The 25,424-nt window shown below is 40.0% G+C and overlaps 1 protein-coding gene across 2 annotated transcripts; it reads left to right on the top strand.

Annotated features, from left to right (window-relative positions):
• Positions 1–1,819: 1,819 nt before the first annotated feature.
• On the top strand, positions 1,820–24,448 carry LOC144043139 (CTD small phosphatase-like protein). 2 transcript variants are annotated; one of them, XM_077556390.1, is made up of 8 exons: positions 1,820–2,809; positions 13,281–13,441; positions 13,628–13,660; positions 15,914–16,015; positions 17,174–17,230; positions 17,506–17,598; positions 18,821–19,006; positions 22,961–24,448. In XM_077556390.1, the coding sequence occupies exons 1-8, from the start codon at positions 2,734–2,736 to the stop codon at positions 23,084–23,086; spliced, it is 834 nt and encodes a 277-aa protein (XP_077412516.1). In that variant the 5' UTR covers positions 1,820–2,733; the 3' UTR covers positions 23,087–24,448. The 2 variants fall into 2 exon arrangements, with proteins under 2 accessions (XP_077412516.1, XP_077412517.1); XM_077556391.1 differs by lacking the exon at positions 13,628–13,660 and having other exon boundaries at positions 1,830–2,809.
• Positions 24,449–25,424: the final 976 nt, after the last annotated feature.

Here is a 25,424-nt window from a genome sequence, read left to right as displayed (position 1 = left end):
GGGAGAGCAGGTGCATCAGTCAGTAGCATCTACTTGTCTGAATATCTTCCATTACACACAGTTATGTTGGATAAGTGGGAGGAAATATACATAAAGAATAACATAACACTAAATAGTTATTTAAAACGCTATGCTAAACCAGTTATGATTTTTTTAAAGGACCGTATGCATAATCTAGCGCCATCTAGTGGCTGACTAATAATTCATTTGATTAAAAAAACACACACTATTAATTTCAATAATATGAAAAAAAAAGTTCCATTACATCAACGTACATTTTTTAAACATAATTTTAGGTCTAGTAATCGCTAATTAGATTACATTGGTCGTGCTGTGCTTTCCGGAGGCTGACATTTTTCTGCTACGGATACCCAAAGGAGAACTTCGCAAACATAGTTAGCCTCTGGTGGTGCTAGCAGCTAGTGTTAGATCCAGCAAGTCGACCGCCTCTTACCTTCCACAGATGGGGCCTGCAGGTAGTCGTCGGTGAGTCCCGTGAATCGAGCTCCTGCCACTTGTCTTCCTCTGCTTTGCTCTCCATTTTTTTTTACTAGCTTCTTCCATTGCTATATCAATAAAGATAACTTTATAGCTTCTCCCGCTAACCGCTCTTGTTAAGGTTGGGTTATGCTTGACGCGTGAAATGAGACATGCGGACCCGGCGAGAGCACACGTTTTGCAGCCTTTATATTGTGGTCGATATTCTCCCAGACTATAGGAGACAGTGAAGAGCGGCTACGGCATATAAACAACACAAATTAGAAAACAATTTCATATTTTTTTCAATAAAAAAATCGACATCAACAATTAGGGGTGAAAAGACTACACATACTGTATATAACAAACTAAATGAAAACAAAGAATCGGGAAGTAGAAAACGTTTGCTCGTCCGCCATGTTTTTCTGCGCGACTGTCAGCAAAGCTTACAAATTAATGTAGGTCTACAGTGCGGAAAATGTAGGCAATGCGAACGCCACGTGGAGGTGTGTGGTTGCTGAAATTACGTAATTTTGCTATGTTGATCTCACGGCGCGTCAAGTTTAAACCAAGTTTTAGCTGCTCTAGTTAGTTCTTTTTGCTAGCCGCTCTTGTTAGCCGCTCAAGCGAGTTCTTGCTAGACACTCTTGCTTGCCACTGCCCGAGTCATGCTGCCCCTGCTCGGTCTCTAACTCCAGATAATAATTGGTAGTGATTGGTTGTAGCCTTGCGAAGTGTGGTCTCTCTGAAGCACCATAATTTGCACACTTCAAAATTGTTGCATTCTATTAGTTGACCACTAGATGGCACTAAATAATACATATTACACACAGTCCCTTTAATTCATTGTCACTATCTGCTCCTAAAAATAAAAAATAAAACATGCCACTCTACCTTTCAAAAAAGTTGTGCATAAACATTTATTACTATATATTTATTAAATTCTATGTAGATTATTTTTCACCACTTATGCTAATTTAACTCCTGAATTTCCCCACAATCAAAGGTTCTGTATCTGATTTGATTCTACATACAATATACAATGCAGTGCGATTAAAATGCTATACCCAATGCAGTGTAAAGCTGTTTTTAGAGCCTTATAGAGGATACACTATGACAATTTGTAATAATAAAGAATAATTTAGTATGATTATCATGTCGCAATTACATGGGGGAAATATGTGAAAGCGAAGCGACTGCTTTTTTCTTTTCTGTTTTTGCGAGGTTGTGACGTGTGGCATAGCAATATTTTCCCCCCACTATCTTGACGCAGTGCCATCATCACGACACTACGTGGCGCTCTCTGTCTTATTAATATACTGTACACTAACTGGTTTACTAGCACGTCTGCAGTATATTCAAACTGGAAACGACAACTTGGAAACGCTTTTTAGTATCCAGCAGCACGATTTTTGTTTAGCTTTCTTTATGCGTTCCAGCACAGTCGGCTTCGCTATTGAACTCTGGAGAAATGCTTCATGTTATAAACACAATGTTAACAAGAGGCCTCGAATTCGTTGATACAGTAATGACGGGAACTGCTGCTCGAGGCGGTGTGAGTTTGTTTCAGCGACGTAGTTCGGCGAATGTGAGGCTGTGAGCCGCAAGTAGCTCACAGAATCGAGAATCCATGACAGAGGCGAAGCGCCCCCTCCCCTCCCCTCCCACCCGAGTCCGTGCGGCCCCGCTTCAGATCCAACTCCATATACATCCAGCCTCCATGTTGCACGGGGAATGTCGGGCCAGTACGTCAGACTGCAAGTGTTAGCTCGCTAAGTTTACAGCGCCTTGGTGTATGTTTTGGACAAGAAGGCTGGCATCGAAGTGTTTTCGACTCCCCAACAGACACGGACGTTTGCACATCAATTCGTTTTTTGGGTAGGAGGGATGATCGGAGCTTCATCGCTAACCCGCTAACCGAGCCAGGCTAGTTGTTAACTTCAGCTAGCGGTTTGACTCAACGTCGTTTTGTTTTACTTTGGAGCCACGCGCTTCCTGGGTTATCCACCAAAGGAAGGTTATTTTGCACGGAGTTATAGATGACAGTCCTTAAGAGTGTTTTACTGAGCACCGAGCTAGCTGGCTGGCTACCCCCGCTGCCACAACGCCTCCCCTTGGACGCTTGTGTGTCTTTTGTGGGCTACCTGATCTCCCTCGGCTTAAACAGCTAGCTCACGTCAGATAGCATTCCCGCCCGAGCAAGCATCAGCGGGCTAATATTTCAGGAGTCTGAAAGCGGAACAACCACCCGGCTCAATGGACCACATGTCTATAATAACCCAAGTTTCCAATCCCAAGGAGGAGGAAATAATATCCTTCAACCAGGAAAAAGGTAAGAAAAGTGGTTGAGCGAATTGACTTAACGGTACTAGCTAGCTTCGCTAACTACTTGTAGTGTTGGCGCAGTTAGTTGCGCCCAACTGTACGTGAACATCATATCACTTAGTAACACTAATAGTATTTGGACACAAACTATTTTGGCAACATATTTAGCAGAGTGTTTCGTCCGCTTTAAGTTTTAGATCAAATCCTAGATATGTTCACTGCATAGTCAGCATGGTTGATACTAGAATATTTGAGACTCAAATCTGCTCCGTTTAAGTGGAGTTAAAATGCTGATCTTGAAGAATGGGTTTGACACCAAATAGCGAATACAGTACATTTTTCTGTAATTGCATGTCGTAGCATCACCCCGCAGTTATAACTTTCTCTGCCCAGCATCTCACTGACAGACTTATGCGTCATTAACGAGAATAAAGTTGTAACGGTTGTGTTAAAACGTTACTCAGTTTTCAAGTGGGGTTGCAAGAATTGTTGATTTCCCATGGAAAAAAACGAGAAGACAAATGTCAATTACTCAGAAATCAAGCAGGGAAACTGAAAATGAATATAATCCTAGGTGTACATTCTCTGTACCTCTTATCCGTGCAGCAAGTAGTCTTGGGATGTGTATAAACAGTATATTAGTTGTAGCATATTAAAATTGTATAAACAATTATTAGACCATACAGCAACACAAATGAATAGCGACATGCAATAGTCACATTTTATTTGCATGTGTGACAGTTTATGACATTATGACTTCTTTTTTTTTTCTTTTTTTTTACATTATGACTTCTGATAATAATGACTACCCATGACTAGTTGACTACAGTATTTAGAAAATTCCTGAGCTACACGTAACGCTAAAATCTCAATCCTCTGTAGCCCTACTGTTTTGTGACATGAGACTAAATTATTTGACTAATTTCCCCTTAAAGTGTTTTGAATTTCACCTGGAGTCAGTATGTCACCTGTTTATTTTGTTTTTAGACTTGCATGATTTGTACTCGTAGTAGAGGTAAAAAGTCTGTATCCATTTGTGCCCCTTCCTGAGGCAAAAGTAATGTGAGATCATTTTTTTCATTATATATATATATATATATGTACATATATGTATGTAGTGTTTTTGTACATAATAATAGCAGTGACAAATAAATAGGCTTGGCCATTCACTTTATTGTCATGTGCTCCTATTGACTCAGCGGTGCAAAGTATCATGCACTATGTAGTACACAAAGCTGTGTTTGGCTGAAGCGGGCAAAAAGTAATGTTTCTGACAGAGCTGTTTGTAAAAAAAAAAAAAAAGTATTTACAGATTTATGTCAGTGATAACCGCCGCAGTATGCCTCATTAGAACATAGTTTTGTCCATGTGAACAATAATCAGACAAGGTTTTCTTTTTGGACTGTTTAATTTTGTGTGTGTGTGTTTTTGAAGGAAAATACAGAATAAACATGAGCAATTGCATGTGAATCTCATCAATAATGTTAATTAGCTGAGGTCATAATTATACGTTATAGTTCAAATAGTACAGGTAATATTAATCTCAATGCACATTATAATAAATAAATAATGAATGAATAAATGCACATTTTGTGAAAATGATTATGGTAATAAACAATTTCTGTAAAAAAAAAAAAGAAAAAGAAAAAAATATATATATATTTATATATATATATATATATATATATATATATATATATATATATATATATATATAAAGCTGTAAAACAATTACAAAAGTCCCATTTCTGTTTTCAAGTAGTCTAATCAAAGTAGCAAATCTCTTTCGCACAATTTGGCTGCTAATCATGGTTTAGAAAAAATAATAAAGCAGCATGTAAACAAAGTTGAAAAACCTGCTGCTGGTGGGTAAGAAAAAGCACCTTTTTATAAGTAAAGATCACAATTTTGTAGCAACCATTGTGGGCGGGTGGTGGGTTATGTAGTTTCCCATGGTCTAGACAAGTCGTGAATGCAACACAGACTTTTTATGTGTGCTAACGTTAGCTTGTTGTTTTTTGCTTGGTTAGCCTGAACATTTCACAAACGCTACAATATGACTTACGACTGGACCAGAGGTCGCTTGTTGCAACAACAACAAAAAAGCCTGCCCTTTTTTGTTTTGTTTTTGCACCACTATTTCTCTGCAATCTGCAAATGCAAGAAATGGCGGTGTTGGGGGGTAAAAACAACTTACGACTTGGCAGCTCGTAACGCGGATCCAATGTACGGCGTGATTTTGGTGAGCGCTTCTGACGCTCTGCTGTTTTGGAGGCATGAGTTGTTGTGTCTGCTTTGTAGTTTTTGGCTTCACCATTTGGCTCTCATTGTGTGCGCTGCCATTTCAGGTGGCTGAACACGCTCGTAGTGTTGCCGTAACTTGTCTTCACGCGCTCCGTGCACACTTTGCATATGATTTACGCCTGGTCTTTATCATCTGGCGTGAAGCCAAAACAGTTCCATATTATGGACGACAAATTTCTCTTCAGAACAAACTCACTTTCAGCCTCCTCCACCACAAGCCACATGCGATCAGACGATTTCACAGAAATGACAGATCGTGATTTCTTCTAACGATTTAATATCGTCATATCACACACCCCTAATTGTAATCTTATTATTTGTGCTTGGACTCTCCCTTAAACAAGCTTTTAAGGTGTATTTTTGTCATGGTCTGTGATTAGTTGGACCCCCAAAGCAGCAACAAGATGTTGAAAAACTCATACAGTCTTTATTACAAAAAACTAAAGTGACAAAGAAAACTGTAAAGTACAAAAGAACGAAAGGTGCTACCAATTGGGTAGGAGCTTAAATTACGAAGTACAAACAAACAATGAATAATGCCAGACAGAACAAACTCACTGCCACAAACCGGCGGACCAGACTGTAACCCAAAGAGACAAAAACCAGAATGCACACTGCAATCAGAGGAATGATCCAGCAACCTGCTGGTATGCTGGGGGAGCCTTAAAACAAGGAACTAATTATCCACTGGTGTGCACCTCCGTGCTCATCTGTATCACCGATGGGCTCCTAACAGATCATATGGAAAGCTTGCAGGAAAATAAACAACATACGGTACATAACTAAGACAGAACACAACCATTTTTTCATTTTTCCAACACACCATTTCTGTTAAATGTTTATTTCACTGCAACAATCAAAGGAATGATCAGCAAACAATACTTAAAAAAAAAAAAGTTTTAAAAGTGAAGGGGGCGGGACACAATCGACACAGCAATTTTCAACCTTCGGAGGTAGCATCAGGGCTAAAACGATGCTTGTGTAAAAGCCAATACTGTACTCTGTACTTCAATTCACTGGGTGGCTGTGGCCAAGTGGTTCAAGTCGTCAACTGCCACTTGGGAGACCCCAGTTCAAGACTATCACCCCTGGCAAGACACCAATACCCCAACCTGCTCCTCGGGCACTGAAGCGGCCCCCTGCGCAAGTGTGTGCCACTAACAATGTGTGTTCGCTGTGATGGGTCAAATGCAGAAGCCAAATTGTGTGTACATGACACAAAAGTTGAGTGCTGATAAATGCCCGATCATCTCTTAAGGTTCTGCATCTTGTGTAAAATAGTCTGAAAAGGCAAACACTACTTAAAACTAGTGAGAAAGTTGTGCGAGCAGTGTTGTATTTGCGCTTATCAAAGTTGTTGCAGAGATCCTTTCTTGGTCATTTGATATGTATATTTATTTGACTATGGAATGTTATTGGTCATTTAATTTCAAGCATATTTATTTGGGATGGAAGAATGCCTGGAAGAGTTGCCACGGTAGATTTTGTTGCTGATGTAGTATGTACTGTGATTCTCAGCTGATCAGGTGGGGCTGTATGAGCAAGCACCTCTGCTAGTTGCAGTAACTTTTTAAAAGGAAAACGTGTGCAAATGCAAAATAAACATGTCTGTTGTGAGATTGCTGAGCTTTAAGTTTACTAGTATGCACTGAGTCACTGTTTTGTCTTTGCTTATCTACTGCAAATCACTTGACAAGGAGCCCATCCCAACAGCTGTTCCAGAGGAATTTAACAGGTAGACTTCCTTCAATTGAACCGGCTCCAAGGGGTCTGGACAAAATCTGAGCACCTTTGCTTCTCCACTGAATGTTATATGACATGTGGCTACATAGTTGCCCAACAGCATGAGCCTAAATATAGACTCCCTGCCCTGTTGGCTAATGCAACGCTATGACCACAGGGCCCAGCTTAGCTACTCACGAGTTACAATGACCCTTTTCTTGGAAACATTTTATATGGTGTTACATTTACAGAAAATCATGTTGATAGAAGTTAGCGGGCGCTTAGGGTGTTTGTTGATCTTCTTTGGTCTTTGTTAAAATGTTGCATGTGAGAATGAAATTGGAGGAGGGGCAGCTATTTAAAGTTGAGACTCTCATAGTGGTTCACGAGGCTTCAAATGTGCGTGTGACATGGAGTGGCACTTATATCATGCCTTCACTCTCATGATACAGTACACACACACACACGCACCTCCTACGCAGTCACAGGAACGTAGGCGGATTGTGAAAATAGTCAAGGATCTTTTTTTGCTGTCAAACATTTGTCAAACATGATGGAACTTCTGACGTTTGAATGAATGATTTATTTCATCTCACAACAGGAATGAAAACAAACATCCCTTCAAACCAATCAAATAAAGGGGATGTGTCTTGTTTTTTTAAGCCCTTCCACATCTAACTATAGGCATATGATTATACCTTACCTTTGACACCTTTGCTATGTAATTTTTTAGGAAATATTAGGTCTTTTGCTGGCTATTTTTTCAACGCGGAAGTAAAACAGCCGGTTCAGTAAAACTCCGCCTCTCGCCGTGTGGTACTTGCCGCACCCTTCTCAATCTAAGCTGGCTGCTGCGCCCACAAAACTCTGGAGCGCTGCGTTCGAGCTCCTCCGAGTGGCCACGCAAGACCCGGCCAGCGCTTGCAGTACAATCGCCGAATCAGTTGGAAGAGGGAAACCTCGAGGACCGGAGTTTGACACCTATGCACTACACCGTTCTTTCAGAAAGGTTCAACAGCACACACATTTTACTTGTAGTTTAAACAAGTGTCAGCCACCCTTTGGGAATTTAAGACAGCCAATTGTCATTGCAAATGTGAAGGGGGATAATTGATTGCTTTGAATTGATTTGGATGGAATGTTTACTGATAAAGGCTACTTTTATCACTATCCTGCGCGCATGGATAGAAAGTGGGCGTGTGTTTAGTCCGCAGAGGCGGTGCAAGGGCGGGTCTGCACCTGATGACGTCATAAAGTGAGCACCCGCTCGTTTTCTCGGGTTGGTAGGGGCTGGTGCTTGGAGAGCAGAATGACCTAGAATTTTTATTTTTTATTTTTTTGTCCAAATACTCATGCAGCATTTTCTTCCAATTTCTGCCGGACTGTTTGAGTCCAACTTGCATGTCAATTGGCGTTCTGAGCTTGATTTGGCGTCATAGCCCCGTGATTGTAAATTTTACAGTAGATTGGTGCGTTCAAATATGCTGACTTTGGCGTCTGTCTGAAAAATCATGTTATCTTGTACCGCTTTCTGCATTAGCACATTGTTGGTCAGATTTGCAGTGGGTGAAAATGGCTCTTCATAATCTACACCCATTTATATTTGTCACGTCCTATATCACCTTTAAGTGCATACACGGTTTGCACCAAATCTACCCACGCCCAACCACTGCTTTCTTACACCTGGATAAGTTGTTATGGGTAAATGTGTTGTCTCTTAGCGACTGCATCTCATCAGCCATCGCATCGACCCATCCCGTGCGTTGGATGAGGTCGTGGCCTCGCTGTACGTTAAGGTTAAACATTAACTGATAACTGTAGTCTAGATTGACTACCAGATCGTCACTTTTCTCACCTTCACCATACATATTCACTTAAATACCCTGATTTCTTTCTGGAAGGATTGTTCCGTTTCACCTGTCTGTTTGGTCACTCACTTCAGGTGCCGTTGGTTTTAATTCTGTTTCAGCAGCGTGTGTTTGGCTGCTCAGGTCAGGTGTCATTTGGGGTAAGTGACACTGTGACCTTTGAGCTCACGCCAAACGTCTGGTGCATATTGGTTTGCGCTGTTCTGTACCAGGTCATCAGCGCTTTCTGGGTTGATCACAGCTGCATGGCCCGCCCCCAAACACAATGTTACTTTGTGATCATCAGGCTTGGCACAAGATGTATTCTCGGGAGTTGGTGAATTTATGAATACCGCGAGAATTCAGCTTGCAGAGCAAGGTTGCAAAAACGGTCTGTTTGTCAGATCGGATGCATTTAACCTTCCCATACGGTGCTTTATGCACACACCCCACCGTAATAACGCTTTGTCAATTTTACCCTTTTAATCACCATGCCACCAGCAACTTCTTTCAACCATTGAATATCAGCATAATTGCAACGACCCATGATCTCATGACATGCATGACATGTCACAACACCTTTTGCATTGGTCATCATTATCACCATTCAGCGTGTAAATAGTACAGTCTGTTGTTTGTGAATGTGGAATTTTTGTCCCATCCACGTGTCTTAGAACATCATGTCCTTTTTTGAAGATGACTGTCACACTACTGAATGTAACTGCTTGCATAGGGAAGATGTCCTGTGCAAAGGAAAGGTGGGAAATGACACGTTACTTAGTTTTTGCCATTGCCCGTTGTTGTCCATCAGGCACACTTCCCTGTGTTTTGCTCCTCCATTGCATCTTATGCCGTGTCTCGGCTTGGAAACAGTTATCGAACACTTTGAACTTCCTTAGATCACTTATGTGTGAAGTGGCGCCCGTGTCAACCATCGGACCCGATTTCATGATGGATATCTATGTCATAGTCATTCAAGTGGGATGCATCATCCTTGTCATCATTATTATTTGCGTGAATTATCCGGCTGTCGTTTGCGTAGCAGTGCGTGCCGTTCTTGCACAAACTGTACTGTACCATTGCTTACGTTGACAGTGTTTATGCAACAGCTAAAATAATATTAGCATCCAACTTTTAGGGTACAGCCCATCGTATACAATAACATTATTAATAATAATAATGACAATGATGATGTTTACTAGGCAGCACGGTGGCTGACTGGTTAGCACGTCCGCCTCCCAGTGCAGAGGACGTGAGATCGAGTCCGGGCTTCGGCCTTCCTGGGTGGAGTTTGCATGTTCTCCCCGTGCTTGCGTGGGTTTTCACCGGGTACTCCGGTTTCCTCCCACATTCCAAAAACATGCATGGCAGGTTAATTGAACTCTCCAAATTGTCCCTAGGTGTGAATGTGAGTGTGGTTGTTCGTCTCTGTGTGCCCTGCGATTGGCTGGCAACCAGTTCAGGGTGTACCCCGCCTACTGCCCGAAGCCAGCTGGGATAGGCTCCAGCACCCCCGCGACCCTAGTGAGGAAAAGCGGCCAAGAAAATGGATGGATGGATGGATGGATGATGTTTACTATAAAAATGCTTAGATTCCCTCCAATTTAATAACCAATTAAATCTGTTATAAACAAGCTACATAAGTGGGCGACATCTGCCGTCACCGCCGTCGCGACTGCTTATCGCGTCCACCTGGGAGGCAATGAGGTTCGCATTCTGCTGTCTTTTGCCGCCTCCTGTGTGTCAAGAGCCCTTGATAGTGTGAAAGAGCTAAAAGCTTTTTATACAATGCAACAAAGAAATCAAACACCCTTATGTAACAAATATGCATGCAATACAGTAGCAAAACACTATGAACTCTTTGAGAGCACGTATCTTAAGGCCTAGATACACCAATCCAACATCGGCCAAATGTGGCCAACGCCTACCCCCTGTGGCGTCGGCCCAGACGTCAGCACGTCGCGTAGAAAAATGACGTAAATACACACCGCACCGACACCGACTATTACGTACTTTCTGCGCATGCGCGGGAAGTAATTCCCCTCCGTACCATCGGCGGCGGTAGTCATTATTCCTAAAGGCAATTAGCAACCTCTTTAGGGGGGCGGGATATAAAAACGTAAACAACTCATACCGGCGCCAGCTGAGGGCGCCTTGGTATCAGTGGCTGGTATCGGCCACCGTAGTGGGTATCGAATACATTGAGACAAAGCCAGTATCGGCTCAAACGATAGCGATGTCTGACATCGATGTTTACCCATCCCTACAATTAACCACACATGCTACTTGTACCCGTACAAATTTCATTCGGGTCAAGAGAGGCACAGTTGACTATTACGTGTTTGTTCACCGGGGCTGTTTTTGTGTGTGTGTTTAAAATACACTTGTTTAATACTTGGAAACAGATTTGTTTCATATATGTATTGTCACTTTATAAGCACCTGTTTTCTTACCATCCATGTGAGGATTGACTTAAAGATGCTGTAGCATGAACTTATTCACTTGTTTGTCCAGACGACCCTCATTTGGCTTCCTCTTCTCACAGGAATAACATTTTAATCCAACTTTTGAACAGTTGCTGCAAAAACAATCGATATATTGGAATGTAAGCATTACTATTGGGAGTCCACTCCATTTAATCTCGCTCTCTTCTTTTCCCTCTGCTTGTTTTTTTTTTTTAAAGCCACAAAATCCCAAACCAAGAAAAACCCACGCTCAGAGTTAATTTCAATTCGTTTCATGCTCTGAACTAAAGTCTGGTTAGCTCTTCTCTGACAAGTTGCGTGGTATTGTAATTTATGGCCAACACACACACACACAAAAAAAGCAAAAATTGTTTTTCCAACTTTTTCTTGACCCAACTTTAAACCCCATTTAGGCTATTTTTAACAGGACATTTTATGTATTTAATGAATTTGCTCTTATGAGTTGCACTTATTTGTTAAGTGTGGATGCCGCTGACGTACACATAGGTAAGAATAAGCCCACTTGAAGATGTGTAGTGTTGTTTAGACAAGTGGTTAATGTAAATAAATAGAATGCGTCATGATTGCCATGCAGTTGTACAGCTGGCAGTGTGGGAGTAATTACGTTTGTCGTGTTGCCAAAGCTGTCGAATGTCATCATACAAGTGTTGAACTGCATGCGACATACAGCTCGTTTTTCCATTGACAGTTAGAGGCTCAACATGACTTCTTAACGGTTTTAATGTTGGTTTGAATCTGTTGCTAAGGAAAACAGAGAGGTTCAAAACGACTTCACCACCCCCATACCTTTGATTAATTAAGGTCTTTTAAGCATCCTTATCTCATTCACTGCCATTGACGGCTATAGATGTCAAAAAATCATTTGAACTATTTCTATTAGTTTAACATTTGTTCTTACTTTTGTTAGCAAGAGTATGAAAACTTAGGGGGGAAAATATTGTACATTTGGAACAGATATAACATTTGTGATTAATCGTGAGTTAACTAGTGAAGTTAGTCTGATTAATTACGATTACTAACATTAATTGCCTGACGCCCCTAATTTTTAATAATCTTTTTTTTTTAAGAATAAATTTTATAGAAAATTTTGGGCGTCAGGTGATTACAATTTTTAATTGTAATTAATCACATGACTTCACTAGTTAACTCACTATTAATCACAAATTTTATATCTGTTCCAAATGTACAATAAAAAAACTATGTTTTCTTACTGTTGCTAACAAAAGTAGAAAAAAATATTTAACTATTCAAAATAGTTCAAATGAATTTATGGCAGTGAATGAGTTAAAATCAATGTCACTATTTCTTTCGCTTTTAAATGACTTCAAATCTTGTGTTTGTAAATGCGTTTAAATGTTGTCAATAAGGAATTTTTGTTCTCTTTACTTTGTGAATACCATAGCTTTTCTTTTTTGTGACGTTGTGCTTTTGTTTGTATGAAGCACATTGAGTTGCCTTGTGTACGAAACGTGCGATAGAAAGTTGCCTTTCCTTGCTGACTCCCTGCCATGTAATGAGTTTGAATGTGATTGGTTCATTGTGAATGCAGCCACATCCTAGTTCTAAGTGGGTGTCCACATTTGATTTGTTTATACATTCTTACCCTTGAAAAGTTAACAATGTCTGTATTTATGTCACAAAATAGATATCTGGGGTCTCAGATTAGTCCAGTATGTCCCCAAACTTGCAAAAACAAAACAAAATAAGATCAAATAAATATGACAAAAGGGATTAAGGAGATGCTTATTTACGATTTGAATGTGCGCATACTTACAATGCAGTAAAGGTATGGCTGCAGAATGCACAATGAATATGCAAGAAACTTGAATTTCCCATGCTATTTATTACATAGTTTATTTACAGTTAAGTACAATAACATGAAGTACACACACTTGATTTGCTTTGGTGGACCACAAAAGGTGGCCTGCCGATCTGGCCGCATGCTGTAAAGTGTTCAGTAATTCACATAATAACTGTTGAAGTTTGGTGACGAGCACCACTATTACTTTACCTTTTGAGAACGCAATATTTGTCCATGGATTTAACACACAGCTGTCATGACAGTTTGAGTGACGTTATCTTGACTTATTGCTGTGTCCTTTCTTTTTTTGGTTGTTAGCATCCCAGTCCAACAGCAGCCTTAAGAAGCAGAGGAGTCGGAGCATCTTCAGCACATTCTTCTGCTGCTTCCGCAACTACAATGTTGAACCGCCCGCAACCAATAGCAACACATCCAATCTGCCTCAACCTCCACCTGAGGAGAACGGATCACCACCCAAAGTGAGCAGTTTCCCTGAAAAATTCGTCGTACATATTAACGCTCCCATTTATGTCTATGAACACTTTTTTTTTTTTTAATACATTTTTATGTGTTGACAGTATTTGTCTTTTCTTCATCTTCATGGACCGTTTTGTCCGTTTACCCACCGTCTCATTTTGTACATGTGTCTGTCTACTGTGTTGTAGTCTGACCAGGTCGAGGTCCTCCCTGTCGCTAGTGTATGTATTGCCTTTTTTTTTTCTTTCCCTTTGCATGCAGCCCTGTGTGGGCTAGTGCTGGCTGGTATGTTGGGCCTGTGTGGGCTCCAGTGCTCCTTGGAGAGCCTCAGCTCTGCTGCTATGTTGCCGTTCACTTTCAGTATATTCAATCTGAAACTATGGAGGACCAAAAATGACCCTAAAATAAATATATAAAGCCAGGTGAAAAACAAAAATGAATATACAAAATGTAATTCAAAAATTAAATTAAATAAAAAATAAAAATGGAAATAAAAACAAGTAAAATATCAATCAATAAATAATAAAAAATTAAAAAAGTAAATCAATCCATAAATAAAATCTGAGATTCCCCCAAAATAAATATAAGAATATATGTGAAAAAAAAAATATATATATATATATATATAGCCGTTATAAAACATGCTACTTAACCTAACCTAAGATTGTTTTACTTAAGAAAGAAAAAATAATGTATATATGTGTGAAACAAGCTAACTTCACAACAAACAAAAGGCTGCACTTGAAGAGCAAGCAAGCAAAGTGTATTTAATCTTACTATATCATGACTTTGGGGCTGGACTCGCACCAGTCTAGACTGCCGGCCCCGCTAGGACGTCCGACCCTTCCAATTCGCGCTAGGCTAGGCACCGGGCTCCCTTCGAAGGGCGTCCAGACGCCAGAGTCGCCGGCGCAGGCACCGTAGCTGGATTCGCGAGGATGGCACGAAGCACGTCCAAGTCTCCAGGCTGCTTGACTGCCCGTTAATGAAGTGCAGCGAGGAAGCAATGCATCTTCTATATATCCTTTTTGCGCAAGAAATGCTCACATTGCACACAGTGCAAGTCGCACTGTCTCCGCTTTCCACGTTAAAGATGATAACTTATTATCATCTACTTCCAAATACCTCGGCGCCATTTCCTTGTTTAGCCCCGCTGCTCGATGGCATTCTTAGTGTCACTATACCAAAGTGACGCCATGCCGCACACACTGTGTGGAAAAATTAAGTGTCTCCAGATATAATAATAAGTTATAAAAAATAAGTCCTGATTGGGAGACAACATCCGATTCCAATCGGATCAGCAACCACGTGATTGATATTCTATACTGTATATATTATTATTATTATTATTATTAGGGGTGGGAATCTTTGACTATTTCGCGATTCGATTCCGATTTTGGGGTCTGCGATTCGATTCGGAATCGATTTTCGTTTCTGAACACTTTTTGATTCACAATGATTTGATTGACAATGATTTCGGCTTCAATTTATAGATGTGCAAGAATCGTCGAGATCTACTCCAGTCTGACTCACTAATGCTAATTAGCGCGCTACTTGCGGCACTTTTATCGCTCGAAAGAACGGCTATTCATACAAAACGCTTCAGGAATGTATATAGAGAAGCATCTTAAAATTACTCACCGACATGCTCTTCCTACGCGGCAAAAAAACAAGGTTTATTGGAATAATTTGATCGTGACTTTTTCCTTCTACTTTCTAATATGGCTACAACTACAGTGTATCAGAACACGCGGAAACCACACTGCCCCTAAGTGGCCAAATTGTGTACAACATGAACAGCGCTCCCAATAAAGACACACACAAACAAGGGCAAGACACTAGAAAATAATTTAAATAAAATTGATTTTGGGACATTTAAAATTGATATTTATTTATTTATTTACTTGTTTGTTTGTTTATGGCAGCTTTGGCCCTCCATACCAACTACCCTTAAGCACCTGTGAATTTAAATAGTGCCTTGGTTTCTCGGTCTGCGCTAACTTTTGAAGTCCATTTATGCTTTACTATTGAGGTTTGCCAGGTAAGATCCATCAAGTAAGCTATTGAGTTGCGATGCTGCTCTCATCAGTGTAGAAATTAGCAGCACAAGAAGCTATTTGAAAGTAAAACATTAAAGACAGTCTCTTATTCAGGAGTCCTGGATTGCTTATAGAGTAGCACCGTTCATTTCAAAACGTTCTCCTCGGCATCAGCTAACATCTGCATGGCCTCTTTCTGCGATTATGTTTGAAAGGTTGCATTAAATCACCTTTGCTGGAGACAGAAACATTTCGGACATGTTAAATTGAGAAAAATGATGCTAGTGGCATTTCTGTTAACGGGTGCACATTAAATAATTGATGCAAATTATTTTTCTTGTGACTGTTTTGCATCTGCTTGTCTCTCTCCGTCACTCACAACTTCCCCACTTTCATAAAGTAAATCAGATGCTGTCTGTCTTTTCTTCCATGCAGCCACCAGCCAAATACCTCCTACCTGAGATGAAAATATCGGACTACGGTAAAAAGTGTGTTGTGATCGACTTGGACGAAACACTTGTCCACAGCTCATTTAAGGTAACACCGAGCAGACGCAACATTGTGAACACACGCACAATGTCATGATATCCAATACAAGAGCACATTCTGCCTTTATGAAGATTGTTTTGATGTACGTTGTCAGAGAGGGCTTCATTTGTATGTAATGTGTCCAGAAAAAAAGAGGTTTGTTTCCCACTGAATGTCATGCAAGTGCATTTTTACTTGCAAAAGTCACGATGTACACATTGACCAGAGCATAATTCTTTTACTTAAAGCTAAAACCCCACAAAATTGTTAACCCTTTCAGTCACTGTCTAAACAAAGCTCAGCAAAGGAAATATTACAGGGTTGAAAAGAAAAAGGATGTAATGATGGAATGAATTAACAATCAGGTTTCAAGCACTTTGCATCCAATATAGCTGTAACAATCATTTCTATTAGGGGTGTTAGAAAAAATCAATTCGGCAATATATCGTGATATTACAGTGCGCAATTCTCGAATCGATTCGATATGCGGCCGATTCCATTTTTAAACATCAATTTTTTATGAGAATATTCAACAAAACGTCTTACTTAGGGTTCGGATTCACACATTAAGCATGGAAGAATGTTATATTAATGGAACATTAAGCCTTAATATTTTATTCAAACATGAAACAGACTGCAACCTGTTTGTTAAATGCAGTGGCTCAGTTATAAGCCTGAATTTTCAGATAAATAAATACATTTTCATACCAATCTTACAGTGTACATGTACAATTTACTGATGAGTATTTTCTAAATTTGAGTAAAAAAAAATCGCAATAATCAATTTATAGATTCGTATCGGGATTAATCGGTATCGAATCGTGACCTATGAATCGTGATACAAATCGAATCGCCAGGTACTAGACAAAAAACTAATTTCTATGGTGTTTTTTTTTTATATACTCCAGGATATCTCACTGCTCCAAATTCTCCAATTCCTGTTAATTTTTTATATATTTAATCAGGTCTATAGCAGCATAGTTTCCGCCTCAGGCTTTCATTGAGATTAGATTACTAGAGAGGTACTAGAAGCAACCATTTTCTTTCTCATGAAAGAGACTGAAAACCATGTTCAGCCTGTCACATCATTTCAGAGATGTAGGACCTCTGCTGGTCACCAACGGTACATTTGATCACTCATGTGCTGCCGTTTTGTTCCGCTCACAGCCAATCAGCAACGCCGATTTCATTGTTCCAGTGGAGATCGATGGCACAGTTCATCAGGTAATTCCCTCACAGTGATATGCCTTGATTTGGGTTTGATTTCGTCACGCGCACCCATGACGCCAGCCACAAGACATGGTTGTTATCTGATTCAAGTAATCCAGGATAGGTTGTGTTTATCCTGGTTGGCCTATTCATGATTACTTGCACTAGGTGACCGCCTCAACTTCAAAATGGAGTGGATGACGTGGCGGCAGTGGTTTGGATGCTCTCTGAAATGCACTCAAGTGGTTGCCTCCTCCCTTATGTGATACTCACGATTTGCCTTCATGCAGGTGTATGTGCTCAAACGCCCGCATGTGGACGAGTTCCTTCAAAAGATGGGAGAGTTGTTTGAATGTGTGCTCTTCACAGCCAGTCTTGCAAAGGTGCGTTTAGACCGAGACACGACTGCCACTTGGCTTTTACTTACAAGTCAGTCACGGTCGTTTTCTTTTGCCCTCTCAACCTTTCACACTTCTTCTGTTTTTATGTCTCCTGCCAGTTATAAGTGGGTAAGTGTTTAGTGTGGGGGGGGGGGGGGGGGGGAAACTAATGTGAAATTCTAGAAGTGTTCCAGAATATTACAGAACCCGATCCTGTGAAGACATAGACCAGGGGTCAACAACCTTTCCTTGAAAAAGAGCCATTTTAAGCCAACTAAATCACATAAAAAATGTGTCTGGAGCTGCAAAACATTTGAAGTTGGTGACGAAAGAAACTGTGTTAGTGTTAGTGTAATGTAATGAGGGCCCAAGAGCCAATTCAAGCAGCACACAAAAAATTTAAAAAAATTCCTTCTTTTTTTGTAGTAATTTTTCATACATTTTTTTTTATATACTTTTCTGCCTTTCTGCCAAATTTCAGGCAATTTTATGGACATTAAGGGGATTTTCTGCCTCGCTTCTTCTTCTTTTCTTTTTTTTATGGCAATTTTTGACAATTTTTTCTGCCTTTTTGCTATCAATTAATTGACATTTTTGACAATTTTGTGAACATTTTATGGTAATTTGGGGGATTTCTTCTTTTGTTTTTGGACACTACTCCCTTCTCTGCCTTTTTTTCTTTTTAAATCAATTTCCCCAATTTTATGGTGATTTTTTTTGCCTTTCTTCTTTTGTTTTTGTACATTTTATGGCTACTTTTTGAAGAAAAAAAATCTACCTTTTTATTCATTTTTCTTTTATGGTAATTTTCTGCTTTTCCTTTTTTTATGGTCACCTTTAGGAGATTGTTAGGTCATTTTTAAACCTAACTTTTGTCTCTCTTTTTCTGACAACTTCCACACATTTTTTGAATATTTAATTATTCTGAATCATTCATTCATGTGTAGAATATTTTAACCCCCAAAAAAATTAAATGTAAAAAAACAAGACAAAACATATTTTTGGTGAGATCCTCGGGGAGCCACGGGAGAGCCACAGGTTGCAGACCCCTGACATAGACAAGGTCTACTTTGTATCCTCTAGCTATTGTGTGTGTAGTGTTTTAGGCGTACTGTACTGCCTTGTGAAGCCGTTTTCTAAAAGCTGGGTAACTTGAGGACGACATGGTTCATATTTGTCTTCCCAGCATCCTAACTGCCCGTTTGTTTTGATGTGGCTTTGATAGTACGCGGACCCCGTGGCAGACCTGCTGGACCAGTGGGGCGTGTTCAGAGCGCGTCTCTTCAGAGAGTCCTGCGTGTTCCACAGAGGCAACTACGTTAAGGACCTGAGCCGGCTCGGGCGGGAGCTCAGCGACGTCATCATTGTTGACAACTCGCCCGCCTCGTACATCTTTCACCCGGAAAACGCTGTGAGTTGCTTACCGGAATGCTAATACACCATCCATTATTTTCAATAGTATGCCAGTGCTTCCCCCATCCACTATGACTTAATGGTTCGAGCCGAAAAATTGAGTTAAAAATACATCTGCAAACTGTAATTTGTGGTTGTAACCATGTCAAACTAAAAATGAAAAAAAAAATCTGTCAGTTTTACAGCCGAGACCAATCAAACGGTTGTGTGGGACCAAAGAAGAAGAAAAAAAATTGTGGCCACAGTAGAGGGCAAGTCGTGATAAAAACAAAACAGTTGTACCACTTGAAGGTTTGAAATGTCTTTGAACGGGTTCACACTTGTAATTTGGTGTTCTGGTCTAGACCAAAGTATTTTTTTTTATCACACTTTTTTTTTCTTTTGCTGAGATGTCACAGAATATTTTTACACCGTGCCAGGTGTTCAATCTGGGTTACCACGGAAGATACCGTTGACGATGTTTCCAACTGTAGCACAATCTACCAAAATTGGTCTGCAATTATTGTTTGGTGAAGGACCGGTCACACATTTACATCACACCAATTGATGTTTGTTTTAACAGAACCAAAACGATTCACAATTAAGTGTCAATACTGAAGTTTTGATTCCAGATGATTGCATACTTCAGTTTGTTTTGAAGCAACTGAGGCTATACGGAGTGCACTACTTGGCTGCACGCAACAGAGCAAGTCTTGTTTATTTAGTTTGCTGTCTCAACAACAAGATGACATGGCATCAAAGGAATTCAGAACTAGGGATTTTCGATACCACTTTTTTTTATCCAGATACTAACTACCGATACCACTACAAGTTGTAATGAGCAAGAGCTGTATATCCCGCGATAGCACATTTCCTTAAATGTCCTTAAAATGAATGGCAATTTTGTATTCTTCTCATTTCTAGTTCATGATCATAAAATCGCAAAAATTCATGAGTACAGATTCCATGAAATAAGGCCAGGTATCATCCTGATACCGACGGTACTCGCGTATCCCTTATTCAAACATTACAAGAATGATTACCCTTTTTTTCCAACACCAGTACGATATCCATTATTAGTAGTCAAGGAGGCTGATCATTGAAGCTGGTATTAGTTCGCAGTACAGTGAACACCCACATACTTGCACCTCAGCACCCGCTATTTTGCGTATTTTTATGTTTTTCTTAAGAAAAAAAAAAATCCCCAATTGCTTCCATTTTCCCAAATTTTTCATGGAAAACACAACATTTTTTAAGGGGAATTAAAAATATGTTTCAATATGTTCTATGCAGCTCCACTAATCTAAAAACGGCATTCTGATTAATATTGTGTTTGTGGAATATGAGTTAAGCAACAAAATCCACTCATTTTTATCCATCTCAGGGGGCGGCCATTTGGTCATTTGCTGTCAAGTGAAAATTTTGCTCAGAGCTCAGGTTACAGCCAATCACAGCTCAGCTTCAGAAAACAGGTGACCCGGTGAGATGGTGAAAGATGAAGTGTCGCCCTGACATGGGTAAAAACAGCTGGATTTTCCTGCTTGCTTTATATTCCACAAACACAATATTAACCAGAATGCCATTTTTAGACTAGAAGGTGCACATAAAACTTTTTATTGTAAAGAAAATGTTTGGGTTGATTTCTCCTTTAATGCCAACTTGCTACCACACTGTTCTTTTCTTCTTCTTCTTTTTTTTTTTTTTAAATATTCAAATTGATAAATGAATATAGTTTTGGTCAAACAAACAGTTGAATGAACAAGGGAAGAGTGATGCCTAAAGATGGCGCTATACACTCACCAGTCATTTTAAAACTGGATACACTTTCACAATCCGATGCTATCGAATGTCATGCTAGCAATGCTGACTTTTGATTGACATGGACAAGAGGACATTGTCAAATGAATATGTTTGAAGACAGCACTGTTGTAGAACTGCACAGTGTTTTATTAGGGGTGGGAATCTTTGAATGTCTCACGATTCGGTTCTGATTTTTGGGTCTGCGATTCGATTCCGAATCGATTTTCGATTAAGAATGATTTTTTTATTCACAATGATTTGATTGACAATGATTTTTGCTTCAATCTATAGATGTGCAAGGAATTGTAATGATCTACTCCAGTCTGACTCGCTAATGCTAATTAGCACGCTACTCGCGGCACTTTTATCACTCAAAAGAACGTCTCCACGCTGCAAAAAAACAACTTTTAATGGAATAACTTGATCGTGACTTTTTCCTTCTACTCTCTAATGTGGCTACAACTTAACAGTGTATTAGACCGCGTGGAACCACACTGCCCATAAGTGGCCAAACTGGGTACAACACATGAACAGCGCTCCAAATAAAGGCACACACAGACAAAGGCAAGACAGTAAAAAAATATTTAAATAAAATCGATTTTGGGACATTTAACTCTTTGACTGCCAGACGTTTTCAGAAACGGGATGTCGCCAGTGCCAGCCGATTTAAGCATTTTGACTGATCTTTCAAGGTCCACAGAAAATGTTGTGTTTGGACTATGGAAACACACATACTACCAAATGAAAGATTGGAGTCTCATCTTTCATCAGAAAAAAAAGTTTGTTTATTCCGTTCTTCAGTAATCAACAATAGAAAATGGTTACTTTCACCGAAATTCTCTGTTTTGAAACAAAAAGCGGAGAAAAGGAGCTTTTTGTGAAACGATGTTATTTGATGCACTCTAGTGAATTGTACACTTCTTTTTGTCCATGAATGATGCCACAAACACCTAAATAGTGCTTTACTTCTGTAAAACGCTTTCACCAACAATGAAAAAGTGTTTTTAGTTTGCAAAATACGTTTATTTCCATTCAACAGTGTAACAATTTGACAAAACAATTTTGCAAACTATTTACAAATGTGTGCAACTGTGGTACTACTTACAATTATGTGGATGTTTCAAATACTTTTTTTCTTTTTGTAACGCTCTCCTGCGTGCAAGGACACGCCGCTGGACTCGCACAACAGTTTACTTTCACTTTCACATTTGTCCGTTTCGTGTGCAAACGTTACACTTTCTTGACGGCCTTTTTTTCCGGGGAATAGCAAGTAGCAGACTGTACCCACTCCTCCGATGAATATGCATTGGACTCGGGGCACTCTTCGTCGTCCGATTGAACGTCCGCCTGAGCGTTGTGCTCCGTGTTTTCCGGTATCAGCATCGCTCGCCCGTGAACCTTTATAACGTCGTCATAGCCGCCGCGTCAGCGCTTCCAACTTCGGCGTCAACCTCGGAGTCACCATCATCATCATCGATGATGATCATCGTCGTCATCAATGTGCTCTTTATCGTTGGTCGATGTCTTTGAAAAAAACGGCTCGACCGTGAGCTGCTTGCAAGCGGCCGCCATTATGGCTTCTTCAGCCAATGTCCCCTCAACACTCTAGCTCCGCCTCACGTCTTCTACTGACGCCCATCCAATCTTGTCAAAAGAGAGTCATCGCTGCCCTCTAGGGGCCAAAAATAGTCATTAGGCACAACAGACTTGCTGGAAACTTTCACCACAGATGCGGAAGGGTTCCCTCTACCCGTTTCCAAAAAAAAAAAATGGGTGGACGTCTTTTAACGTCTTTGGCGCTCCTCCGTAGTTTTTGCAGAACGTCATTTACCGTCTTTGGCAGTAAAAGAGTTAAAATCGATTCTGAATCGTACTACATGAGAATCGCGATTCTTAAGAGAATCGATTTTTTGGCCGCACCCCTATGTTTTATACTGTTAAAAAAAAGTTGCTTGATCTAATATTTTGCTCCCCTCAGGTAGTAAAACGACGTAAACATCTCTGAGCATGATGAAGCCCATTTCTACACCACTGTACTATAAACTACAATAATTCTGTTATGATGTGAAAAGCGGTGACGGTGGATGAAAACTCACTGTGTGCTTATTGGATGTTGGAAATGTTTGATGTTTGAAAAAAAATGAGGGAACCCCTTGCGCAATTGTCTCCGCAGGTCCCGGTCCAGTCCTGGTTTGATGACATGAACGACACGGAGCTGCTGGACCTGCTGCCGTTCTTTGAGGGACTCAGCAAAGAAGAGGAGGTTTACGGGGTCCTCCAGAATCTGAGAGGCAGGTAGCAGGACCCAGCAGCACATCTGCGCTCCACGTCCTCCTCTTTTGACCTTTCTCTCTTCAACACGTCTCACGACTGGGGTGCCGCGGGTGCCGGGAGTCTGGCCCCTCCCAATCGTGCTCTCGTGTCCTGGTGGCTGGCTGCATTCGGCGTGCCATCCCAAAATGATAAGAAATACACTTAATAACCCAGGAGCACTGGTTTTAATACAACTCGAGTACTCGTGAGACGACTTCAAGTTGACACCATTTGGGGACAAATTCTTGATTTTCAAACCGAAAACGAAGTTTTACTATTTGGTTAAGTGCTTCAAACCAAAAAAAGTGAGAAAAAAATCAACTTGTCTTTTTGTCTGAAACTTGTAACGTGGAACCACCACAAAGGTCGGATTTTGTCCTTGTGTTGTCGCTATGCAGGCAGTTTGTGGTCGCGGAAAGGACTGACTTTTTTTTATAGAATGAAGTGCCTTGTGTGTGTGTGTCGTTTCTACGCAAACTACAATATTTTCTACATGGCATATTCCCTGAGTGCTCCACTGTTTTCACACATAATGTGCGTTTGAGCGGACACACAAGAATCATTATATCGCATTTTCCCTGCATTTTAAAAAAAAATCATCCAACGTCTCTGTGGTGTTTGTTTTTCTTTCTGGATGCCTGTGCCATCATGTCGTCATGACTTTTCTGCTTTCATTGTTTTCCATTCAGCGAGTTGATTTGTAACCGTGAGCCTGACGATCCCAGCTGCAAGTTTTTCTGCTTTTTTTGTGTGTGGTGGTTTTAATCTTGAAACTCAAATGTGCCATTTATTCTTTTGGTTGCTCCATTTTGATTAGTTGCCAAACTATGAACTACTTTTAATGAGCTTTTGTTGAACAGGTGTTCATCTGATAGTTAGTATTGCGTTATAGCTTTTATTAACTCATTCAGTGCCATTGACAGCTATAGACGTCAAAAATTCATTTGAACAATTTCTATTAGTTTAACTTTTTTTTGTATTTTTTTGTAAAGAGTATGAAAACCTAGAATTTTTTTTGGGGGGGTACATTTTGAACATATATAAAATTTGTGATTAATCATGAGTTAACTCGTCAAGTCATGCAATTAATTACGATAGCAAATTTTTTAAAAAAAAATTGCCTGATGCCACTAATTTTTAATATTTTCTTTAAAAAATATTATTTTTTAAAATTTTTGATAACCGTTTTTTTTTTTAAAGAAAAGATTATAAAAAATTGAGCCGTCAGGTGATAAAAACATTTTTTTATCGTAATTAATCGCATGACTTCACTAGTTAACTCATTAATCACACATTTTATATATGTTCTAATACAATTTTAAAAAATCTAGGTTTTCATACTCTTGTTTAACAAAAATGGGGGGGGGGGGGGATTCAAATGAATTTTCGACATCTATAGCCGACACTGGCAGTGAATGAGTTAATTTGATAGCTGCTTAAAGAACTCTTATACTTTTAATATTCTGCTGTTTGTTATTGCTTTGCCATGTCAAGCCCACGTTTGTATTTTTGCACATTTGTGCGGCTTCATCACACTGCGATGTTTATGTTTTCCCCTCCAGAATTGTACAGTTGGGTCAAGTGCCATGCATCTTCTCGCAGAGTCAGTCAGGACTGATCACATGACCCTTTTCTTCCTGGTCAAGTTAGTGAGGCGCGTCACTAGTCGTGCGTGTTTGTCCATGCGTGTGTGGTTTACCCTCAGAGACTCTTTTGAACTGCTCTTCACCTCAGTGCCTGTTTGAGAGGAGCCACGCACACTGAATGCCGCAACATTTGCTACCATGGCAATAATCGTTTTATTTAGGAAAGGGTGTCGGTCGCGATCCCAATTGTTGAGCTCGTTCGTGGAGAACTTAACACTCAAGTACAAGTTTGGTTGGGCTGGCCCATGCAATTCTCACGTGCTCGTCACTTACCGTGAATGACGTTTCCATTCATTATGTGGTCATACCATATTTAAATTACGAGAATGTTTTTCAAAATATTACATAAATGACACGAATGATTTATTCCGTGGCGGCAACATAAGCCAAAAGGTGTGAAGAATAGAACCATTTATGTCATGGTGTCAAACTCGAGGCCCGGGAGCCAGATCTGGCCCGCCACATTTCATGTTGCCTGCGATTTCACGTCTCTTGCTGAAATACCAAAATTGCAAAATGTCTTCACGAGATATTGCAAGCATTTTGTGTTACAAAGCCCCATTTTAAAATAAATGTCATATTTGAACAAAGTTTTTACTTGCCTCTGATTTCAAAACTAGCTATTCAATTTGTGTTTGTAATGCGGCGATCACACTTTCCATAATGGAAACCAGAACT

This window comes from Vanacampus margaritifer, chromosome 2 (assembly GCF_051991255.1).
Source record: "Vanacampus margaritifer isolate UIUO_Vmar chromosome 2, RoL_Vmar_1.0, whole genome shotgun sequence".
NCBI classification, from domain to species: Eukaryota; Metazoa; Chordata; class Actinopteri; order Syngnathiformes; family Syngnathidae; genus Vanacampus; species Vanacampus margaritifer.
This window is presented reverse-complemented; position numbering and strand designations above follow the sequence as displayed.

Coding starts and splice junctions, on each gene's coding strand:
- LOC144043139 (XM_077556390.1), top strand. CDS start 2,734: ATGGACCACATGTCTATAATAACCCAAGTTTCCAATCCCAAGGAGGAG. Junction 13,442..13,627: donor AGAACGGATCACCACCCAAA/GTGAGCAGTTTC, acceptor ACTGTGTTGTAG/TCTGACCAGGTCGAGGTCCT. Junction 19,007..22,960: donor TCTTTCACCCGGAAAACGCT/GTGAGTTGCTTA, acceptor TTGTCTCCGCAG/GTCCCGGTCCAGTCCTGGTT.